Source organism: Prionailurus viverrinus, chromosome B1 (genome assembly GCF_022837055.1).
Source record: "Prionailurus viverrinus isolate Anna chromosome B1, UM_Priviv_1.0, whole genome shotgun sequence".
In the NCBI taxonomy this organism is placed as follows: Eukaryota; Metazoa; Chordata; class Mammalia; order Carnivora; family Felidae; genus Prionailurus; species Prionailurus viverrinus.
Genome location: NC_062564.1, coordinates 141,430,661 through 141,446,058, shown reverse-complemented (window position 1 = coordinate 141,446,058; position 15,398 = coordinate 141,430,661). Strand labels below are relative to the sequence as shown.

The following is a 15,398-nucleotide window of genomic DNA, read 5'->3' as shown; positions in this document are numbered from 1 at the left end:
CTTTCTGTTGAAAACTGTGGCCCAAGATGGCAGGACACCCCCCATGGAGTCTCAGTTTAGATCTTCCAAGAGACCGGATGAAAATGATATTAATGATGCAGGTTTAGGCCACCAATCCAATCAGAGAAATTCATTTGAATTAAATACATATATTCTTTAAAGGATCAAGCCTGCCAGTTATTAATCATTTAATGTGAATTTAAAAAAACCTGTTTATTATCAGCTCTGATGTGAGATCTGTAACCATGTATCTATTGGCTTATTTACGGGAAATAGGAACAGAAGGGGGAAAATGATAATGTGATCTAAGAATACGAGTTATTTTGAATTCAGGTCTAGGCAAGGGGTGTAAATTTTAAGCCAGAAAAGAATAGTAGAATACTGAGTATCAAGGATGGAAGAAGAATTCAGGGTGAAAAAGTGAAAATTAATTTATGCCCTTGGCTTAGCCTAGCCCTATCTGACATAAGACAGTGTGTACCATGTCCTGGAAAAGGTTTATAATTTATAAAGCTTTGAATTCCCAGGGATAAGCCATGAATTACAGGGTGATTCTAAAAGCTTTACATTCTAAGATAAGCCCCTATTATGCTTTTTCCTCATCAAAAACAGGAACTCCTGTGTTTTAGTGAAACTGACCCAAATGTTTTCCAATTAGAATTGTACTTGTATACAAAAATTTAAACTGTAAATGCAGCCTTCTTTATTTTGAAACTATCCCCTTTCATTGTGAAAATAGGATTCCAATCAGTTATTTAAAAATGATCTATACTTTTTTTTTTTTGGACAAGGATAACAGAAGACCTAAAACAAATTTCACAAGCAATCTTTGAGTTTCTAACAGCTGACAGTTTCTTCCATTATTATACACCATTACTCTTAAACTGATTTTCTAACTCTGAATTTTGATGTTTATCACCAGCTGACGAACAATTATTTCAGGTTATTTCAGGTGCTATTATTAAGCCTGGGAAGGGTTAGTTTTCATAGAGTTGCCATCCTTACAAAGCAGGATATATGGGATTATTTAAATATTTCCAGAGCAGGTGCCTCAGAGTGTAACTTCAGCTGTAACCTGAAATGTGTGAGCTTAACCACTATCCAATACCACTACCCATTAACTTAAGGCAGTTGAGACAAAGATGCTAATCAACTAGGCACACAAAATCTGTGACACGTTAGCCTTAGATTCTTACTGGATAGAAACTAATCTAATCCTGCCCCAGAACCCCAATTTTAAGGAAGAAAATAAAACGAGGCACATGTATGAAGTGCTGAAAATCATTGCTTTTCATACGAGGAGTACTTTACAAGGGATACACAGGCAAGAGTGACTTTAAGGGACTTAAAATCTATATTCTCAACTTCCAAATGTACATCTTCCTAGACTGATAAGACCACTCTCGTGGCGTGGGTTCTTCTTTCTCAACTTTCCTTCACACTAGTCTTTCTTCTACTTTACCAAAGAAAAGTATACCTCTCACTCACCGAGAGTCTACGTAGGGCACACTGTCCCAGGACACAAAATGTCCAATTAGAAATATTTGCTTCCTCGGGGTGCCTGGGTGGCTCAGTCCTTTAAGAGTCAGACTTCAGGTCATGATCTCATGGCTTGTGAGTTCGAGTCCTGCATCAGGCTCTGTGCTAACAACTCAGAGACTGGAGCCTGCTTTGGATTCTGTGTCTCACTTGCTCTCTGCCCTTCCTCAACTCATGCTCTCTCTCAAATATAAAGGAACATTAAAAAAATATATATATTTGCTTTCTACAAGGCTCCTTATGTGAAGGAGTCCATAAGTTTTCAAAATTCTTTATAATATCTTATTATTTAACTAAATTGTATCTGCTTTCAGTAATAAAGTAGGGACTCTTTAGGGCTTGGGTATGAAAAACCAACCAGATGTTTGCCTCAATGCACTACCATAGTTCACTAAAGCTTTTGAGTATGTGAAAACTTTGGTCACTCTGTGTGTGTGTGTGTGTGTGTGTGTGTGTGTGTATCTCTTTTACTTAAAACCATGCAAATGGGAGGTAAGTACAGTTTGATTTACATGACTAATCTTACTGATATGAATGCTTAGGTCATAGACAGCAAGAGATAAACAATTTTAAGAAGCCCCCCCCCCCCTTTTAAATGAATATATAGTTGATTTCCTACGTTTATAGGAATTCACTCCCTTCTTCAGACGTCATCCCTTAAAATACTCACACACATTACACACTCATCATGCCAAAGCATTGATTTTTTTTCTGGATGCCTAGGGAGGAAAATGAATGATCACTGTTATTTTGCACAGATTTGAATGTGGAGATAAAAACCTCTGAAAGTAGAAGTGTTAGTAATAACATTTACATGTCTTCTTACAAATTACAGTGAAGTTTTTCTTATACTACCTCATTACCCAATGGCCCTGAGGGTATGGAAGTTATTTTTATCTCTATTTTACAAATGAGAAAATTGACATGGCAGAGGATATCCAGGTAGTAATAAACCAAACCAGGATTAAAAGTTAAGCCTTTGGACTCTGAAGTCTGTGATTTCCCACTCTATTAAACCACCTCTTGCGAAAATTGCTCAACTTGCTAAAGACTATGTTCTCTAGGTAAGCTTTTATAATATGCAGTGGAGGTGATGACCCCGCTCCCAAAGTGCAAAATCTATCTTAATTTTGTGTAGGAAAGCAATTTATGTATGATTTACAATGAAAGGACTTCCCTCCCCCAGAAATTCACAAAATGTAATTCCTATGTCCATATAAGGAAACATGGTGTTTAAATAACCCTTCAAGTGTGCTTCAAGGAAATGAACTGTATCTTTTAAGATTTCAAAGAAGCATTCAGGTCTAGAAAAAAGTATAAAGAAGGACCTTGCTAATAAGTCACTTGGTCTGTTTCATTGGTTTTTGGCTGGGTACCGTTAATACAAATTCTAACTCAGAACACCCAAATGATGATGGGATAGGAGGAGTTAATGAAACATGAATAGAAGGGCATGTGGTTCCACACTGGCCTGGTATCTGGTTCTTAACTGGACATTGCATTATTTGAGCTTTTGGTTCTAGAAACAAGAACATTCCAATGTGATTTGTGAGTGTTCTTATTCTTCAAGCTTGTTCTGTACACCACAATTGCTAAATTGTAACTACTGTTTGCTTTACAAGAACTTGGGAGAAAAAACACAGGATAAAACTATGTTAACGTGCTAGGGAAAAGGAAAGGGATGTGGGTGGATTTGGGAAAGGATGGGGTGGCAAGTCACAACCAAAACAAGGATGTCCTCAAAATAACATGCATAATGTAATCACATTTATGTAAAATACATGAATAATCATATACATGTATTAAATGATCACACGTATGTAAAATTCTGTGTATGTATTTTTTATTTTTTAATTAATGGACTATTTCAGAGCAGTTTGGGGTTTACAGAAAAATAACCAGAACGTACAGAGTTCTCATATACCACCTCAACTATCCCCGTATATGTTTTACTAGAAACAAAAATTTGTCGTATCTTCTTTTTTGCCACTTTTGACAAATTAATTTAAATCTGGGGAGTATCACCATGGAAAAAAATGCCCTTAAAATTACCTTTATGAGGAATTCAATACCTTGTACTGGTCAGTGATTTTCAGATGGCAGAATGCGAAACAACCTGAGCTGGAGTCAGAGAAATTGCATCTTTAACATAGCACCTGGGTGACTTTGATGCATAGGTTGAAAACTCCTGGGCCAGAAATTCTCATCCCTGGACAGAAAACTCTCTTGAAAGCGCTTCCCACACCACCTCCACATAAAGGTCTGATGTCTGATGCTCCAATTTAAAACAAAACAAAAGGTTGTGTTCATTTTCAAATTCTGTGTCAGATGTCAGCATGGAAAAAATTATTAGTGTCTGGAGCAGTCTATGGACCAAAGAACACAATAAATTGAGTGACAGTGGAGAGTGAAATTTTTAAAAATCTCATATACTGTTTACTTGTTTGGACATCAAAGGTGAGGAAATATTAATGTATCAAAACTCTCTAATAGATGATGTAATGTCAATTATTATCAACATATTTTGTGTACTGTGTATATAATTTTTGGTGTACACGTTTTGATGAAATATATCTGGAATTTTCATTGAAATTATTAGGCTGTCAATGTAATGTAACAAAATTCCAAAGACAAATCGTACTTATGTGACTGTGTATTTCAGAATGGGATTCTGAATTAGTGTCTAATCCAAACCGACCCAAGGGCCAGTCACAGGTGTTCTGAACTCAGTTCCAAGGTTGGAGATGAGCTTTAAGACCCTCACTAGGCAAAGTGTGGTTCCTAGACCAGTAAGATCAGTGTTGTCTAGGAACTAGTTAGAAATGCAGACACTCAGCCCCCACCCCAGATCCATAGAAACAAAAACCCGCATTTTTAACATGATCCCTGAGAGGACTCATCTGCAAGTAAAAATTTGAGAAAACTTCCCTTCAGCTATTTCAGAGTCCTGATCCTTTCCAGATTTTCCCAGCTTTGAACTAACTTCCAGCACAACTCCCTACTTTTCCAACACATCCACACACCCCATTACTTTTATTTTAGATAAGCATCTCCTGCCCCTCGTTCTCATTTTCAAAGGGAAAATCATACAGATTTGAACTAGGTAACTCACAGGCTTCATTCGCAGGTTTCTCTCTTTTGGCCAAAGAAAAGTTTTCACTTTGAGAATTAATATTTCTGAATAATTTTCTGACAGACCTGAGCCTACCCAGTAGGTTCTTCCAAGTAAAGGAGAGGGTGTGGGTCATTCTCTGCAGCTAGTACAACGGTGCTCACCATTAACTACCCTACATCCTTGCTTCAAAGTCTTGCTGATGTCTTTCTAGGATTGTATTTAAGTAAAAGAAATCAGCCCATTTAAAAAACGACAAAAATTTGTTCTACGCAAGAAGAACAATGTTATTACAAACACAAGTGTCACAGGTTACCTCCGTTTCAGTGTTCCAGAAAGCTGCTGCTGCTGCTAAATCACCATTATTACTCTGGAACCACTTGGGAACATGCTAATTTACATCCAAAGCAATATTAGTATTATTGTTTATTTTACTTTCATTATCTACATAAGCACAGTCCAAACTAGGTAGTTGCTATAATTCTGCCTTCTTTTGGTAGGAGACTGGGAAAAAGGATATAATGGTAACAAAGAAAAGCAGCCAATAGTTTTAGTAAATAACACTGCAAAACTCAGATATCATTTCTTATTTTCCAATTACTCCAATTCCTATCATCAAGTTAATACAGACAGTAATGTGCCTGGTGCTGGAGAGAAATCATTCAGGTAAGCTGAGGCTACTCCTTCTGTTTCTCCATCTGCTAAGCTGTTAACACGAAGACATATTGACAAGGGCTCAAGGAAAACATGGAATATTTCATCAGTAAGATTATGCTGCCCTAGAGACAGATGTTAGAAAGCTGCAATATTTAAAAATAAAGAGATAAACACATGCTTGAGGGGAAGGAATAGTTTTAGAGCTGGGAGAGAAAATTAAAAAGAAAAAAAGGAAAAATGGAAAGATAGATGAGAGGTTTGTATTACCACAGGAAATAGCAAATCCTTATTGTGTAGGGAAAAAACTTTTATATGCCTCAGGCAATCATTTACTATTAGGTAAGCATTCTTAGAGTGCATTGGGGCAGATTTGTAAGAAGTGCTTAGCAGGGCTGATTATGATTACAGAGAACAGATTTATTTCTTGTCATCAGATGGTTAATGTCAAGGATTTGACTTAAAACCATATACACTGGTTTTCATAAAAATTTAAACATAGGAAATGTTATATACTATGGTAATTCACATTCAGGGATATAAGAGCAACGTTAAGTAATGGTAACTCTGTATTTATCTGGTGACTTATACTGCAGAGGTCAAAGTACTTTGTCTTCACTTATTTTTACTGGAGAAAAAGAGTAAAACAGAATTATAACGGTGGATTATATACAAATATTTACAAACGACATATAGTTGCCATGGATCAAGTCAACAGAACATTTTAAACCATAGATTTTCTTTTTTTGCTATAGTTTTCACACTTTTATAAATAAAATGCAAAGAGTAGTAATAGGAAAGTGAAAGGAAGTTTGGCCTTGAATTCAAATAGACTCAGGTTCAGATCCTAGATATTTACTTTGCTTCTTTGAGTTTCAGTTTCCTCATCTATAAAACAGGAATAATAAGCCTACCTTGTAAGGTTGCTGAGAAAATTAAATATGTCATTAATAAGAATCCTAGCATTGCCTGAATATCATTGGCACTCAGTAAATGGCAAGTTATGTCATTAACAAGAAAACCAAATTGACACAAACAAGGAGATCAGATATTACAATTTAATTACTGGTTGTCCTTTTCTTAATATCTCCAAGTTCTGATTACATTGTAGAGGCCCTTGCTCATGACTTTCTCCCACTGGAAAGGAGAATACCTCCTCAAGAAATGGAAGGGTATGACAGAGGACGAGTTCCCAGAGAAAAGAAGAGAAAACAGAATACTTCTTCCAGCAAAGAGGAAGAAAGAAGAGGAAAGGGGCACGAGGTCTGACTTGATGGTTCTGATGGCCCCCTCTAGGATGAGAACCCAGATAAATAGTGGCAAAAACTGAAAGCAGAGGGGCTTCCTGTTTAGCATTCCAGGAAGAGGCAACATTGCTAGACAACCACACCCAGCACAGGACTACAACAAACAGAGTAAAACGGCGGCATGGTGTGAGGCGGCCAAAGAAGGTTCCGTGATGGGAGGCCTCAGACTTTCTTGGCTCTTGTGCAGGAGGCTCTGGTATCCAGGTGTTCCTTTATAATCCCCATGGGATATGTGGAAGGTTGTTGAGAGTGAGAAGCCATTGGGGTCACTGTGAGATGACCCCAGAAAAGGTGCTGCAGAGCATATAGGCTGAGCCAGGGCTCAGAGCAGGCGTGGCTGAGACACGAGGAACTGCAATGCTGTTGAGAAGTGAGAAGAAAGCAGGTGAGCAAGAGAGGGCTACAGGTTTTAACCACTCTAAAAGAATAAAATACTGGCTTTAGCAGCAGACCAATAAGGTACCAGTAACCCGTTTAGACTACATCTATCTCCGTAATGCCAGTGAGAATTTAGATGACAGCACAGAGATCCACACAGGGATCTGGGGCTCTCTCCCCTCTCGGCCATGAGGACACATGAACTTTTCCTGACACCTAAAAGCCACTTCTTCCAGGAGAACGGGGAGGAGGGAGAACACTGAAACACCCTGCAAAATCCTATTTTAAACCTAAAGAAACCAAGATGCTTTTTCTTGGCATCTTCAAATTCTAGCCCATCCTACTCCACTCAAAAAGAAATTTATTTCAATTCTTAAGAAAGGAGAGGCCTTTTTTAGCTCTTGATAAGCTAGATACAATGTGTCTGATTCTATAAGTCACATTTTCTCTCTGTGAGGCCTGGAGATGAAACCAAAATATCCATTATGTCTCTTTATTCATAACCTTAAGGTGTCCTAATTATATTAGGTAATAGGAAGTAGGACCTTTTATACCTTTTCCCTACTTTCCTTTTTAAAATTACTGCAGAGGTAATTTGGGAGTTTCCTTCCTTCCTTCCTTCCTTCAATGAATATTTACTGAGTACCTACCATGAATGAATAATGTGCCAAGAGTTTAGGAAACAAAGATAAATGAGACATGGACCCTATCCTTAGTAAGGTAGAAAGGTGTATAGGATATGTGAACAGAATATATAAGTTAAAGAAAAGCTAGTTGAGTATTGCTGCCCATTGCTGAATGGCTGCCAACAAAACAATGGGACGTTACAACAAGAAAGGTGCATTTTTCTCGTCTATAAAATAAAAATAAGAACATAAAGGCTCGGATGCACAGAGAAGTTAAAAAGCATTTTGTTTTCCACAAACTCATACTTACAGAACAGTCAGTTTCTAGAATAACAACAGTAAATCAAGTTGCAGGACAGTCAGAGGCACACAATACAAAGATCTTATTTTTTTTTAAAGTGTATTTACTGTAATAGAAAAATAATAAGATGTGAGAGAATGGGTCAGAAAGACTATTATCATTACCTTTTTCAATGTGTTTCAAATAGAATTAAGATAGGGATGCAAAGGTAGTTATACAAAAACCAAATATTACATAGTTGTTTTAATTTTCTCAGTAAGTACTGCTTGATCATTTTAAGAAGTTAAATTTTAAAAGTCAAATAACGAAATAATAAATGCCCTAGGGTAGTTTGCTGTTTAATGGTACAGACATTTTTTATAATGATTCTTTTTAAAATATGAATATTAAAGCCCTGAATTGAGCTTATTAAAGTTCAAATTTTTACATATCCAGGATTTCTTAAAGGTGGGCAATGGAAGCCTGAGAAATATTTTAATTATTAACAAGATTTTATGAACCCAAAACAGAACTTATGCTTTACTTTTATGCTTTGCTTAAAGAAATTAAAAAAAAAAACCTATGACGTTTTGAGGATATTAGTCCATAGAAAAGCATTGCAGAATGTTTTCATTCTGCATTTTTGCGCTTGTTCCTCTGGTTCCTAGAACCACTGCCATTCACATATCATCTCTTCCTTGTATCTTTTACCATAAAGCTCATTAGAATTTATATACTGGAGCACAGATAGAGTACAGAATTTAGGAAAAACCTCTGCTTTTATCAGTTACCCCTGACAAAGTTGGTATTTCATTCACCCTAAATATACATCATTCACTGACTGAAAAGTGACATTGTTAGAGATTATAAATAATTCAACAAATTGTATCTATCTGATTAGTATTTCAAAAACAATATTTTATCTCTTCCCAACCCCCTCTTTATCTTCATAGAGTGCATTTGCATTGAAATCTATGGTTTCTGGCATATCTGGGGTAAGGTTATACTAGGAATTTACCAGACCTGTCAGTCTCTAACTTTCTTCCATATTTCATTATATCATTCCAGTTATAATTAGTTGTCTGGTAAAATTAAGAACAGTCTATTTCAGTGAATGCTCATGTGAACATTTAACAACTTTTTGTTAGGATGACAGCTTAGCGACAGAAAGAATAAACCAGAAAGGAGAGTCACTGAAGTAACCCTGGCTAACTCAATATTGCCAAGTCAATGGAAAATTTTGAGATTTTTGCATTTTTTTTCTTTTTTATTAATCATCAAGCACATATTTCTTGTCAGGAGATAAGCATCAGCTTGATGGCATTCCTGCCTCAACTAGCATGTTTTGAACTGACCTGTCTTCATTGCTATGGCTCCCTAGAAACTTTGCTGTTGATTAGCATTGATTCAGCTGAATGCTTTGACATTCAGCTTGTCAGTGAAAGCTATTTTAATCATTAAGATGCATCTCCCTTCCAAGATTGCAAACTGTTGCTGCTCACACACCAGTCTATCATTTGATTACTGTGGAAAAGAAAAGGAAAGAGGTTGAATGGTTCCTATTACTACAGATTATATTAAGAGCTAAAATTTACAGAATATTTGTATGTGAGGTATTGTGCTAAGCAATTTACAGGAACTGTCTCATTTAATCCGACCATCACGGAATCTCACTACCGTGGTTTGTGTCCCTGTTCTCCACTTATTATCTGTAAGACATGCAGCCCTCATCTATAAAGTGGAGTAATAGTACCTACTTCTGGGGATGTTATGAAGATTAAATGAGAGCATTCATAGACACTCCCTAGAATAGTATCTACAACATAGTGAGTTCTCATATTTTTAGCAGTAAGTTTTATTACTTTGTACATGAAGACATTCAGTCTCCTTTACCAATTGCCCTATTCACCATCACTTCTAACTTTAACCATTTCTGTTGCCTAGACCAACGGAGGAGATAAAGGAAAATGGAAAGTTATTCTTTCACGACTTTATTCCGTAGGTATTTGAACTCCAGCTCCACAAGAGGGTGTGCCATAACTGTGGCAGGATAATTAACCTTTAAATTTTTTTCTTCCTGTTCTTTCTGTCCTCACAGGCTTTTCCCATTCAGACAACTAAGTGTATATACTAGTGAGACCCTGTTGAGTAGGATGATAACTGAGATTTTAGGCAGTTTAAGGGATCTCAGAATAGAAGGGGCATTTCTTCCAGGCTTTAATGAGAGGCATAAAAGCAGCAAGGTGGCAGAATCCCAGTTTCCCACGCCCAAGTTTGTACAAGAGCAGAAAACACGTGTCATGAGACTAAGCAGGTAGCACTGGGTGGCCTCAAGAGTTCCCTGGGCCACATTTTGGAGAGGGAGCAGCAGAATGTTCCCAAGCTCTGTGGGGAAGCAGAATTTCTCATACTCCACAGCACCACTAGGATGTTTCCCACTGTTGCAGAAACTATGCTGTCTCATTACCAGAAGTCATTATTTTTCCTCCTGGGCACACAGCTAAACTACATTTCCTAGCTTCCCCTGCAGTTAGTTAGAAAAGTGGTACAGACTTTTAAAACCTACATAAACCTCTGTGTAAATTCTCTTCCCCTATCTGCAAGCTGAATGTGTGTAAACCCGGAGTGGACACATGATTCTAGAAAATGGCAGAGTCACTGAATCAGGGGTTCTTGATCTGAGATTTAATAATAGAATTTAGGAGATGATGACCTTGGATCTGGAACAAAAAAATCCCTGTATTTTCATTAACCTTTAACGAAATTTAGCATTTCCTTCTATTATGAATGTAGGCACCAATGCATAGCAGTACCAGCATTACGTGTGGCTTTGTCACCGACCAGAACACCTAAACCATAGGTATTTTTGAATTATATTACAGCTGTTGAAGGTATCTCAAAATATCATCTACAACTAAACTCTCATTGAAGTAACATAATGAGACCCACTGCTTGATATTTAAATTTCATATGGGAATAAATTTATTTAAACAGAGTTTGCTAACTGTATTTCAATAAAAGTGGTTTCCTTTGAAATCCCATATAATTTGTATGTCTTTAAAAAACAGTTTTATTAGAAGGGATCCCTAGGCTTCACCAGATCGCCAAAGGAGGCTATGGAACAAAAAAAGTTACGAACAATTGTTCTAGATGGATTCCTGAATAACTTTACAGTTATTCAGGAGTCTCTTTTTTCCTCTCCCTTTCATATCCCAATCGCACTGATGACCTACATTGGAGTAAGATGTGAGAAATAAGCTGGTATTCTGTTAACTTACTGAGACTGCAGGTTATTTTTTTTTTTAGAACAGTTAGCCTATGTAGACTAATCCTTGTGCTAGGAAAATGGCCCAAACATGACAGAGAGTGTAGAGACCTTAAGAGGCCTCTGGGTAGAAAGGACTTTGAAGTATATAGTGAGGGCCAAAGATTGATGGGATCCATGAAGATGACTCAGCAAATATCAACTTAGAAGGATAATGATGCCAAGTGCAGGAAACATCTCCTTGAACTTAGAAATAAAGTTTAATAACAGTAACATAAAGAGACATTTCAGGGGCGCCTGGGTGGCGCAGTCGGTTAAGCGTCCGACTTCAACCAGGTCATGATCTCGCGGTCCGTGAGTTCGAGCCCCGCGTCAGGCTCTGGGCTGATGGCTCAGAGCCTGGAGCCTGTTTCCGATTCTGTGTCTCCCTCTCTCTCTGCCCCTCCCCCGTTCATGCTCTGTCTCTCTCCGTCCCAAAAATAAATAAACGTTGAAAAAAAAAATTAAAAAAAAAAAAAAGAAACATTTCAATTATGCCTGAATTTGGACCCTGAGATTTAGAATTGTCACACAATAATTTTCTTATTTCATATTTATTTTTTCTTGTCCCCTATTAGGGTGACAGTCATTTTTGTTTCTCATAGTAAGTACTTTTGAATTCATCAAACTATATGCATAGAAATATAAATGTAAATATATGTAATAAAAATCTAAATAACATGAAAATTAAACAAATATAAATCCTTTATATATGAATATATATAATTTAGTTTTTTAAAGCTATCTTCAACTAGCTCTGTTCCACTTAAAATCCTTCTTAGCTGCAGGGTAACAAGTGAAGAGAAGCCAGTACCACAAAGATGAGATCAATATTATATAAGTCCTTCTATACAGGAATTTGAAAATTGGTAATTTTTTAAAAAGCTTGTTGAATTAGAATAGTCTTGACAGAACCCTTCAGAGGGTTTTTTTCCCCCTGATTTTAAGTATTTATTTTAATTGCAGTTAGTTCACATACAGTGTTATATGAGTTTCAGGTACACAGTACAGCAATTCAACACTTCATTACATCACCTGGTGCTCATTATGCCAAGTGCACTCCTTAATCTCCATCACTTATTTAACTAAACCCCCACCTCCTTCAAGGTTCTTAAGGCAGATAAAAATCTGACAACACTTCTCTTAAGAAATTAAGTTTTGTTTAATTTTACCTTCCCTTTTAGACTGTTTTGCTGCCTTTATCTTAACCTTAGACTAAATGAATCAGTCATTTTGAAACATTCAGGTTGTTAAAAGCCAGATGCAAAGACTCCTCTGAGGAGAGACTCTTTTTTAAACAAATTTTTATAACCTATGGAACCACATGAATGAAAATAAAATAGGGTTAGTGTGCAATACAGTTTGGGTTTCAGCATTAAAACGTGTAAAAAAATAGAATGCATTTATTTTTAAGTGTTATGTGATATAAACATCAACCTGTCCAGATCATAATTGTATACCAACTCCAAGCCTCATGCCCTGGCAAGTAAAAATTTTTATGGATGAGTAAATCAAACAGCATTTATTTTAACTATATGTAATGTCTATCACTCATGACTGGGCTTTGTTATGAGAAAGTTGCCTTTTCCACATGTAAGGGTAAGGTGACTGTGTTTAGAATTTAAAGCTTCTACATTGACAGTAGCTCACTGATCCTTGAAATTCTTAGGGTGTTAGAAAGTTCCTGAGGGAAATGAAATAGTCTTTTAAAACTACTTTTTAGTGGCTGCTTTGTATTAGTACTAACATGTATAAGAAAGTACAATAATTTTGGTTCTTTGAAATTTTTATGTCAATTTTCACACATTCGAAAGAGTAAAGAATAGCACAATGAACCCCTCAAGTACCTATTGGCAACCTCAAGAATGATCATATGTTGCCATTCTTATTTTATACATTTCTTGCCCCCCAACTTTTTTCCTCTTCTTTTTTTTTTGCTGGAATATTTTAAAGTAGATCTGAGACCTCCTATTCTTTCACTTCAAATTATTTCAGTATGTATCTCTAACAGATAAAGACTTAAAAAAATACAATACCAGTTAGCTCACCAAACAAAATCATTGACCATTCCTTAATAACACAGCCCGTGTTCAAATTTTGCTTGGCTGTCTCAAAATGTCTTGTATTCGACTTGTTTAAATCAGGACCCAAACAATGTCCACAACAGTAGCATTTGGTTAATATATTTTAACAAATTCCTCCTCCCTTTTAAAAAATGACATTTTGTTTATTGGAGAAACCAGGTCATTTGTTCTGTAAAAATTGTCTCACTCTGGATTTGGCTGATTGCATCATGGCAAGGTTTAATGTCCCTGTCTTTTTTTTTTCTTTCTTTCTTATAAAAATGATAGATCTAAAGCCTTGTTTGTATTCAAGATTAATGTCACACGCACATGCTCACACATAAAATTTTCTTTGGGCAAGAATATTTCACAGGTATTACTGTGCACTTACTATTGCGTTAGGAGACATATGACACTTGTCAGGCACTCTTTTAGTGATGTTATACTTGCCCAGTGACTTCAAGTGTTGTCAGTCTGATTCATAATGACAAAGTGGCTTCAACTTTCACCTAATAGTGTTAGCCACTGATGACAGTGGGCTAGATCTATTATTTCATCAAGAGTTGCAAAACAGTGATTTTATAGTCCTATTATTCATTCTGCATTTATTAGCTGTAATTCCATAAAGAAGAAATTTCTTCCACCAACTATGTGGACACCCTGAAATGTAATTCACACCAAAAAAGCAGGGAAAATGTTGGTTTCTTTTACTGAATTTAATCTACTTTTAGTGTATGAATGGGAGTCCTATTAACTTCCAGTAGTGAGCAATGAGTTTGCTCTAACCCAGTCTATACTCTTCCTCAAGGTCACCAGGTGGTCCAGCAGGACTGGGATGCGATGGGGTAGGATGGGATGGGGCAGGCCACGGTATTTAGGGTAGCAAGGGATTGGATCAGGGAAAACAGAATACCTTAAGCAGGTTCTAGGAAGTAGACTCAATCTTCTGAGCTGTTCTGGGCATCGGTGCTCTCCATGGACTCGCTGGGTTCCTTGTGGTCATTGCTATTATCATCAGCGGCCGGGATCTTCTCCTCCTCACCATCCTCTTCAGAACTAGGAAGTGTGCTTCCCCGGGTTTCCTGGTTTTCCTTGGAGCCCAGTACCACGTACCTGCCCTTCTCCTTCAGCTCTGGCTGCCTTCTCAGCTCATTGGCCATGTGCGAGAGATCCCTCTTCATAGCATAAGCATCTTCCCCATCTGCATAGTACTTGGGTTCCACCTCACTAACCTGGAAGTTGAGGGTGTTAGAATAGAGGTGCAAGGCTGCTCGGTTACTCTTCCTGACGTGCAGGGACACGTACTTGGCGCTAAAGTTCTCGATCATGGCCCGAGAGGCCTGGTCCATCAGCTTCTGGGCCAGGCCGAGGCGCCGGTGCGATCGCTTCACAGCCAGTGAGGTGATATGTCCATGGGGGACATCATCTGGGTCCTCCTCCATTTTGGCCAGGACATAGCCCACAATCTTCCCGTCCTCGTCCTCAGCAATGTAAGAAAGCTGGGGCCAGGAAAGGCCATGGTAGAAATAGTATTTCATCTGGTAGTTCTCGGGAAGGCAAAGAAGGTTGCAGTGTTGCATGTTAATCAGGTCGTCCGGCCGAGCATTGCGGATGTTCATAATGGCGGCGGGTAGTAAATGGGAGTTAGATGGTGGTCACCGAAAAGAGGCTGCCACCAAGCGCAAGAGTCACTTTTTGCCTCAAGGACTTGAGTCCAGGGAGCCGAAGTCGTAGGACTGGACGACACGGACGCTGGCTGTCGGGAAGGCAGGACACCCTGGAGACGGAAGGGGCGGTGCTAAGACACGGCTTTCGAAGTGCGCCACCTAGTCCCAGCCAATGAGGTTTTCACGTTATATTCCTGATGCGCGCGCAAGGCTTAGGGGGTGGGGATGTGCAGTTTATTAGGATCTCCTTGGTTTTAAAATGCAACGTTTGGACTGTTGCTGCAACTATTCTTTTATTTGTTTCAATTTTCAATTTCTTCTTTTGGATACATATGGATAAACTTTGAGGAACTGAATAAATCCATATAACCAGAATATAGATCGAGAACCAGAACATTGCACACACCCCAGAAATACCCACTCAGATCCCCTTCCAGTACTCTGATCCAGTGTCCCAAAAGTAACCAT

At 37.7% G+C, this 15,398-nt stretch overlaps 1 protein-coding gene across 1 annotated transcript; it reads right to left on the bottom strand.

Annotated features, from left to right (window-relative positions):
- Positions 1 to 3,410: 3,410 nt before the first annotated feature.
- On the bottom strand, positions 3,411 to 15,035 carry NAA11 (N-alpha-acetyltransferase 11, NatA catalytic subunit). The gene is made up of 2 exons (XM_047854814.1): positions 14,177 to 15,035; positions 3,411 to 6,972 (listed from the first exon to the last, which is right to left on the bottom strand). Exon 1 carries the CDS (start codon positions 14,880 to 14,882, stop codon positions 14,202 to 14,204), a length of 681 nt encoding a protein of 226 aa, XP_047710770.1. The 5' UTR covers positions 14,883 to 15,035; the 3' UTR covers positions 3,411 to 6,972; positions 14,177 to 14,201.
- Between the last annotated feature and the right edge of the window lie 363 nt (positions 15,036 to 15,398).

Excerpts from the sequence above, each read along its gene's own strand:
- NAA11 (XM_047854814.1), bottom strand. The coding sequence starts at position 14,882 with ATGAACATCCGCAATGCTCGGCCGGACGACCTGATTAACATGCAACAC.